Source organism: Somniosus microcephalus, chromosome 3, assembly GCF_052327205.1.
Source record: "Somniosus microcephalus isolate GS21.2 chromosome 3, FLI_Smic_1.0, whole genome shotgun sequence".
Classification (NCBI taxonomy): Eukaryota; Metazoa; Chordata; class Chondrichthyes; order Squaliformes; family Somniosidae; genus Somniosus; species Somniosus microcephalus.
Window position 1 is genome coordinate 12,404,182 of NC_140989.1, and position 8,755 is coordinate 12,412,936.

At 52.0% G+C, this 8,755-nt stretch overlaps 1 protein-coding gene across 3 annotated transcripts in view; it reads left to right on the forward strand.

The window, feature by feature from the left end:
• phactr2 (phosphatase and actin regulator 2) overlaps positions 1 to 7,755 on the forward strand; it is a 203,460-nt gene extending 195,705 nt beyond the window's left edge. For all 3 annotated transcript variants that reach the window (XM_085979209.1, XM_085979212.1, XM_085979210.1), the window contains 2 exons: positions 1,592 to 1,668; positions 4,185 to 7,755. In XM_085979209.1, the coding sequence (XP_085835335.1) occupies positions 1,592 to 1,668; positions 4,185 to 4,200 (93 nt within the window). In that variant the 3' untranslated portion in view covers positions 4,201 to 7,755. The remainder of the gene's footprint in view (positions 1 to 1,591; positions 1,669 to 4,184) is intronic.
• The last annotated feature ends 1,000 nt before the right edge of the window (positions 7,756 to 8,755 follow it).

An 8,755-nucleotide genomic window follows, 5' to 3' on the forward strand; every position in this document is an offset into this window, starting at 1 on the left:
ATATGGCAGCGAGACACGTAAGGAGATATTAGGACAGGTGACCAAAAGCTTGGTCAAAGAGATAGGTTTTAAGGAGCGTCTTAAAGAAGGAAAGAGAGGTAGCGAGGTTTAGGGAGGGAATTCCAGAGCTTAGGGCCTCGGCAACAGAAGGCACGGCCGCCAATGATGGGGCGATGAAAATCAGGGATGCGCAAGAGGCCAGAATTGGAGGAGCGCAGATATCTCGGGAGGGGGCTGGGGTTGTGGGGCTGGAGGAGATTGCAGAGTTAGGGAGGGGCGAGGTCATGGAGGGATTTCAAATCCAGGATGAGAAGGATGGGATCAATGGAGGCGTTGCCGGACCAGGAGCCAATGGAGGTCAGCGAGCACAGGGTACATTGATCCCAATGAGGCCAATTTGAACCCCCACCGCCGCCCCCCCCCCCCCCAGCTTGTTGACTGTTTTATCGTGGGATCCTTCTCTGGTGTTTCTGTATATGTAGAGTTACTGGTAATTTTATGGAGAATTTGAATCAGGAGAGGGGTGACTGTAGTCAGTGCATGCAGCGTTATCACAGACATGACCTTTTTCAATGCATTAAGGGTGTTGCTGCACACAGTGAGCAGGGCTGTTCTCTTTACCTCCGCTCAGCTGTGGCTCAGTGGGTAGCACTCTTGCCTCTGAGTCAGAAGGTTGTGGGTTCAAGTCCCACTTCAGGAGACTTGAGCACAAAAATCTAGGCTGACACTCCAGTGCAGTGCTGAGGGAGTGCTGCCCTGTCGGAGGTGCCGTCTTTCAGATGAGACATTAAACCGAGGCCCCGTCTGCTCTCTCAGGTGGGCACAAAAGACCCCATGGCACTATTTCGAAGAAGAGCAGGGGATATCCCTGGTGTCCTGGCCATTATTTATCCCTCAATCAATGTAACAAAAACAGATTATCTGGTCATTATCACATTGCTGTTTGTGGGAGCTTGCTGTGCGTAAATTGGCTGCCGCGTTTCCCACATTACAACGGAGTACTTAATTGGCTGTAAAGCACTTTGGGAGGTCCTGAGATGGTGAATGGCGCTATATAAACGCAAGTTCTTTTTTTCTCAGGTGTTCATGGTGGGAGGGGGGAAGTGAATTTACACTGAGGGGGGGAGCAGAGACAAAAATGTAATGATGGTTTAATTTCTGGCAGTCGATAAGGGTGCAGAGAATTATCACTTGATTATTGGTCCTTCAGCACCAGTGACGCTGCACAAAATTACCTGACGCTGTCTGTCGGTGATGGCCAGGGGCTGCAGGGAAAACTATCTAATCACATTAACATGGCCCACGTGAAGCCACCCTACCAAAATAAACATTACACCGCATTTTGTGGGAATGGTTTCAAAGCAATTTGGAGGCGGAGGAGGGCACAGCCGTTTCAAGGCTGTGCAGAGGGAAGGGCTTGTGATGCTAAGGGCTTGTGATGCTAATGGTTTGGATGCTGAAGCACTCCCAGCATTCCGTGAGATGCCAGTAATCCGATGCGGTTGAATTCCTGGCCTGCTGTGTTCAGTCACATGACGCCTTTCTCTTTCTTTCCTCCCCCCCCCCACCCCGCCCATCTATGATTATGAAGGCTGCAATACGGAAAGAACTGAACGAATTCAAGAGCCGAGAAATGGAAGTTCATGAAGAAAGCCGACATTTAACGAGGTACGCTGGATTTGGGCTCCGTCTCTCCCTGTCTGTCCGTCTCTCCCTCTCCCCCCTCTAGCTCGCTTTCTGTCCCCTTTTTCTCTTTCTGTTGCTCACCCTCTCTCTGTCTCTTCACTCTCTGTCTGACTGTCTCTTGCCCTGTCTTTTTCACTCTCTTTCAATCATCTCCCTCTCTATCTCTTTCCCGCTCTGTCTGACTCTCCCCCTCTCTGTCCGTCTATCTCTCGCCCTCTGTCATAACAGACTGTTTATCAGAGTCCCTGGCAGCGCTATTGTTAATGCTGCATTATGACATCAGGCCCTCCCGCCCCCATCCCCCTCCCCAGGTCTGGTGCGAGAGGCGCATCTGATGAATTTGCAGTGTTCAGACTGCAATCACCACCCCCAGTGCCTTCGAACATGAGTCAGCACCAGGTACTCGAGGCATCCCACACAGACCTCTGCCTCATCTCGTCTCCTCTCAAATGCCAGGCTTTGAACCCTCTGCTGGGTGATCAAACCGTGAACATCAACAGAATTACTCAGCTATCACTGCGATGGTGCTGCTCGCTCCCAAACTGCTGCCGCCTTCTGCGAAACCAGGAGCCACCTGAACTAATCCCAATCTTTTTACTATAAAATTCACATAATTGGATTTTTCCCTCCTCTTCCCTCCCCTCGCCTCTCCTCTTCCCCCTCCCTCACCTCTCCTCTCCCCCTCCCTCTCCTCTCCCCCCCATCTCCTCTCCCCCTTCTCCTCTCCCCTTCTCCTCTCCCCTTCTCCTCTCCCCTTCTCCTCTCCCCCCCATCTCCTCTCCTCTCCCCCTCCTCTCCTCTCTCCCCCTCCTCTCCTCTCCCCCATCTCCTCCCCACTATCCTCTCCTCTCCTCTCCCCCTCCCTCTCCTCTCCCCCTCCCTCTCCTCTCCTCCCCTCTCCCTCTCCCTCTCCTCTCCTCTCCCCCTCCCCCTCCCTCTCCTCTCCCCCTCCCTCTCCTCTCCTCTCCCCTTCTCCTCTCCCCCCCATCTCCTCTCCTCTCCCCCTCCTCTCCTCTCTCCCCCTCCTCTCCTCTCCCCCATCTCCTCCCCACTATCCTCTCCTCTCCTCTCCCCTCCTCTCCTCTCTCCCCCTCCTCTCCTCTCCCCCATCTCCTCCCCACTATCCTCTCCTCCCCCCCTTTCCTTTCCTCTCCTCTCCCCCTCCCTCTCCTCTCCCCCTCCCTCTCCTCTCCTCTCCCCCTCCCTCTCCTCTCCTCTCCCCCTCCCTCTCCTCTCCTCTCCCCCTCCCTCTCCTCTCCTCTCCCCCTCCCTCTCCTCTCCTCTCCCCTTCTCCTCTCCCCCCATCTCCTCTCCTCTCCCCCTCCTCTCCTCTCTCCCCCTCCTCTCCTCTCCCCCATCTCCTCCCCACTATCCTCTCCTCCCCCCCCTTTCCTCTCCTCTCCCCCTCCCTCTCCTCTCCCCCTCCCTCTCCTCTCCTCTCCCCCTCCCTCTCCTCTCCCCCTCCCTCTCCTCTCCTCTCCCCTTCTCCTCTCCCCCCATCTCCTCTCCTCTCCCCCTCCTCTCCTCTCTCCCCCTCCTCTCCTCTCCCCCATCTCCTCCCCACTATCCTCTCCTCCCCCCCCCTCTCCTCTCCTCTCCCCCTCCCTCTCCTCTCCCCCTCCCTCTCCTCTCCTCTCCCCCTCCCTCTCCTCTCCTCTCCCCCTCCCTCTCCTCTCCCCCTCCCTCTCCTCTCCCCCTCCCTCTCCTCTCCTCTCCTCTCCCTCTCCCTCTCCCTCTCCTCTCCCCCTCCCTCTCCTCTCCCCCTCCCTCTCCTCTCCCCCTCCCTCTCCTCTCCTCTCCCCTTCTCCTCTCCCCCCATCTCCTCTCCTCTCCCCCTCCTCTCCTCTCCTCTCCCCCATCTCCTCCCCACTATCCTCTCCTCCCCCCCTCTCCTCTCCTCTCCTCCTCCCTCTCCTCTCCTCTCCCCCTCCCTCTCCTCTCCTCTCCCCCTCCCTCTCCTCTCCTCTCCCCCTCCCTCTCCTCTCCTCTCCCCCTCCCTCTCCTCTCCCCCTCCCTCTCCTCTCCCCCTCCCTCTCCTCTCCCCCTCCCTCTCCTCTCCTCTCCTCTCCCCTCCCTCTCCTCTCCTCTCCCCCTCCCTCTCTCTCCTCTCCCCCTCCCTCTCCTCTCCTCTCCCCCTCCCTCTCCTCTCCCCCTCCCTCTCCTCTCCCCCTCCCCTCCCCCTCCCTCTCCTCTCCCCCTCCCTCTCCTCTCCCCCTCTCTCTCCTCTCCCCTCTCCTCTCTCCTCTCCCCCTCCCTCTCCTCTCCCCCTCCCTCTCCCCCTCCCTCTCCTCTCCTCTCCCCCTTTGACCCAGCTTTTGGTCACCTGTACTAATATCTCCTTATGTGGCCCGGGGGGGGGGGGGGGGGGGTGGTGGTGAAGTGTTTGCCTGATAACGCTGCTGTGATCTCGGGAGTCTTTACCACATTGAAGGCGCTGTATAAAAGGCAGGTCTTTACTGCTGATGCTAATGAAACCTCAACGTGTCTGCCCGCTCTAGGTTTCACCGCCCATAAAGGAAGCAATGAGCAGCTCTATGAGAGACTCAAAGCGTCGAGAATTGAAGTTGGTGCGTTTGTCAAAACGCGACCGTGGCCACACTGAACTTGACATGTGATCTGTGCGCCTTCCTGCCGGAAGAGGATGTTCAACGGAGGGCTGTCCATGCACAACAACAACAACAGAAAAACCAAACACAAATAAGAGAAGTTTTAATATCTAAGTAATTTTTTTTAAAAGATTCTTTCTCAGTGGAGGCAGGCTGGCTCTTTTTGTTGTGGCTGGAGGAGTGGGGAGGGGGGCGAAAAAGAAATAATAATGATGTGATGGCAGTAGAGGGGGGAACTGTAGCCAGAGAGAAATAAGGGCACTTTGAAAAATCTGTGCAGAGAGCAAATTGCATTAACTTACTGCTGCCGACATGATATCAGACAGGTTGTCAATAATCACATGTCGCGCATCGCTGTTGTGTTCTGCCATGTCGAGAATGGCGGCCTGGATAGTGTTGTCCTGCCGTTTACTAACCAGTTTCAGCTTCTTCTATTTTTTCGAGGAAGTAAAATTAGACTGGAAAAGGGAATCAGCTTCTTTGTTAATGTAACTACAGCAAGCAACTGCTATTACCTGTTCAAATCTGCACCGAAAGCTGTCCTGATAGTGGCTCAAAGCCGTACACAGCTCATATTCTGCATAAAATACACATTGAACAAGAACCAGTCTTTAGCCTGAGCATATGTCATGTTACTGATCTCTCTCTCACCCCCTTAATGCTAATTTTATAAGTCAGTGATGCTTTTTTTAAGGGTGTTTAATGGCCTCTCTCGCCGACACTCTCTCTGTAGCTCACGAGAATTATTTTACTGTTTATCGACAAAAGAAAAGTCGCGTGAACTCGCTGCAAAAATCGCCGCAGGAGAGGCGGGTGCAGACTGTGTGGGGAGGAGGGGAGCTGTAGAGAGGCAGGTCCGCCACAGTCAAGAACTGAATGGATGGCCTCTTTCCCATTGCTGGCGGGGCGGGGATTTGCTGACATACGTTGAAAAACATTCTGCGATTGGACCTCACTGCTCCTGATAGTGGAGGGGAGCTGGGTGGGGTGAATGGGAGGTCGAGCACGTTGACCCTTCACCTTTCACCCACTTGGCCCCAGACCAATGTCCCTGTTAAGCTGAGCGGCCGCACAGCGGTCTGGAGGTCCCGCACAGGCCGCTCGCTGGCGTTCCAGCGGAAAAACCGCGCATGCGCGATAATGTGAACGGGCCGCGCCACCTGTTCAAGGGGCCGCGCGCCCAAGAAAAATAGAGGGAACATTGCCCCGACCCCTAATTTCACCACCGCTCCCTCCGGCTCTAAGAGCTGCTCATTTGAGGGGCGGCGTGAGGCTACCTGGGCAAACCGTGCCCCCTCCTAAGGAGCAGTTGATGGTCTACAAGATGTCCTAAGGTGCTTTATAAAATGCAAATGTTTCCTTTTCCAATTCACAGTCACCTTATTGGCAGCACTCCCCCGCCAGGAGTCTCCCCCCCCACCCCCCTGTTCCCGGTGTCCTTCTGTCAGGGTGCCACATGTTGGCGGTTTTTGTGACCGGATGAATCGCCCAAAGACTTTCGCACCCGTGGATTACGGGTCTTTCACAGGGGAGGGGAAGGTTGGGGGACTCCTCAATCTGCAGGACTGATGTAGAAGGGGGGTCAATGAGCTACAGTCAGAGCTCACCGTGTCTTATTGCAGTGCGCAGCTGGGATTGCCCCAGCACCATTGCGGCAAAGTGCTCCGTCCCCCCGTCCATCCAATTGACTCAACCTTCCCTTTCGCTGAACAATTTGGTGCTGTAGGTTTTTGTTTTAAGTTACCAAAATGACAAAGAAGTGAGAGAGATCTGAGTGGCACTGGGTTTAGCACATGCATTTACAGTTTCTAACCTTGATGGAAATGACGAGGGTCAATGTCCCAACTGGAGCCCAATGGATTGTGGCAGTCGGCCATTTTTAATCTGCAATCATCTGTATCGGACAAGTCAAGGGGATTGGGACAGGGCAGGAGGGACAGACATGGGCTGTAGACTGTCCAATCGCCAAAGGGTATGAGCTAAACTAACGGGGGTTGATTGCAGAGAGGGTGGAGAGAGAGAGAGAAAGTCTTTAGGGTGGAGAGTGTCCCAGGAGAGTGTTTATTTTAATCAGTTGCAATGGAACATTAGAGTTCCAAACACCATGGGAACTTTCTACAGATAGCCAGTGGGCGATTGGTTACCCGCTGTTGGAATTGGAGCTGGACTTACTTGTGAATGGGTGGGGGAGGAGAGGGGAATAGAAAAGCTAAGGACTCCAGGTCTTTGACCATGCACTAACTGATTGTGAATTTAATGCCTTCACGTAAACTGTGACCGAGCTTTAAAGAAGCTGATGTTGGTACACGATGGCGTGTACACCCAGCACGTTGCCAGATGAACTGTCCCGCGTTGTGCTGTATTTGAGGGTTGCTTATTCAGATTTGCCTCAGACACCGGCCACACTTGCCCAAACCCCAATCGAGCCTCCTGGCACCGGGCACTGTGAGCCTCTCTCCTCCCCGCCCCCAGGCCCCCGATACCCTCTGTAACCAGAGTGCTGTGGAACATGGACAAGAGGGAGACCCACTCCCTCTGATTTATTTATTACCCTCCTTCCCTATGGGGCGGGGGGGGGTGAAACGGGAGAGAGGAATGGCCTGCGTTCCACACATCCTGTCACATTCCTTTTAACAGGATCTGGATTTTTTTTTTAAAACAACAGGGTCTGAAAGACAAAAAAAAAATTAAGGAGAAAGAGAGAAAATAAACCTCACTTTAAATCTTTAAAGTGCTTCCCTGTCATATCAGAATTTTTTTAAGTAATTTCCTACAATGTGCTTTTAAAGCATGAAATGAAAACCCAGTTTTTTTTCTCAAGATAAATGGATCAGCAATCCCCCCCCCCCCCCAACTCCTTCTCCGCAATACTTGACCACTGGGCACTGTTTGAGGCAACGAGACTGAATATTGACGTCTGATCAGACAAAGCAGCTTCTCCTGGCCGTCCCGCACAACCGGCAGCCTAAACTGGCAGCTGCTAAAACTCTTACTGTGCTTTTAACTTTGTGTGGTCTTCCGTCTGGTAGGCGGAGGGTCTCTACACATGTGCAACAGATGAATGTAAATTTGATTTATATATTGTATTGGTTGTAAATAACTGGAAAAGAAAATGTACGCTGTCTAGAGTCCACAAATGATTTTACACCCTGTCCGTGTGTTTTTGTAAAGTGTTGCAAATATATATATATATATATATATTTTCCAAAAAAAATCCCAATGCTCTTTCTGTGTTAAATGCCAAGCTTTGTACAGCCAACCCAGGTTATTTGTGTGTTTTTTTTAAAATTCCTACATTGTACATTCTTCTCTTTAATGGGTATTTAATGTGACAACATTCTGTTATAAGCTAACTATTTGTTTCCATCACGGAGCACATTGCTAAAGTGCCTTAGTACATGGCTTGGCTGATTGGTTCTCTAATGTGTCAAGATTTCTTTAATAAAATTCTATCACAAGCTCATTTAGGTTCATTCAGTAATTGTCATTTATTTCAGCAACAACAAGATTGAGAAGTCTGGGTGAAAGGTCAAAGTTTTAGTACAGATCACACCAAGGGTGGGAAGAGTGGGTAAGAACAATGGAAGAATCCAAGAACGATTAAGGGAAAGACTTGGATTTCCACAGCACCTTTCGCAACCTCCGCACGTCCCAAAGCACTTCACAGCCCATGAAATACTTTCAAAGTGTAGTCACTGATGTAATGAAGGGAACGCGGCAGCCAATCGGTGCACAGCAAGCTCCCACTAACAGCAACGAGATAAATGACCAGTTATCTGCTTTGATGACGTTGGATGAGGGGTAAATGCTGGTCAGAACCTCCCTTGCTCCTCTTCGAATACAACCATGGGATCTTTTACCGCCATAGGCAAAGAGGGCCTCGGTTTAACGTCTCATTTGAAAGAAAGGCACCTTAAGAACATAAGGAACAGGAGCGGGAGTTGGCCATTCGGCCCCTCGAGCCTGCTCCGCCATTCAATAAGATCATGGCTGATCTGATCTTGGCCTCAACTCCACTTCCCTGCCCGCTCCCCATAACCCTTCACTCCCCTGTTTTTCAAAAATCTGTCAATCTCCGCCTTGAATATATTCACTGACTCCGCCTCCACAGCTCTCTGAGGCAGAGAATTCCAAAGATTCACGACCCTCTGAGAGAAGAAATTCCTCCTCATTTCCATTTTAAATGGGCGCCCCCTTATTCTGAAACTATGCCCCCTAGTTCTAGATTCCCCCACGAGGGGAAACATCCTCTCAGCATCTACCCTGTCAACCCCCTCAGAATCTTATATGTTTCAATAAGATCACCTCTCATACTGCTAAACTCCTGAGTATTGTAGGGTTCTCAAAATTCCCGCATTCCCCAAAATTGTGGATAAAGGGACCCTGTTTGGACAAGTTATTAAAAACAGGGTACCCAAAATGGCTTCTGTAACCTCGTGACCAAAACCGACAGGATTTTAAAG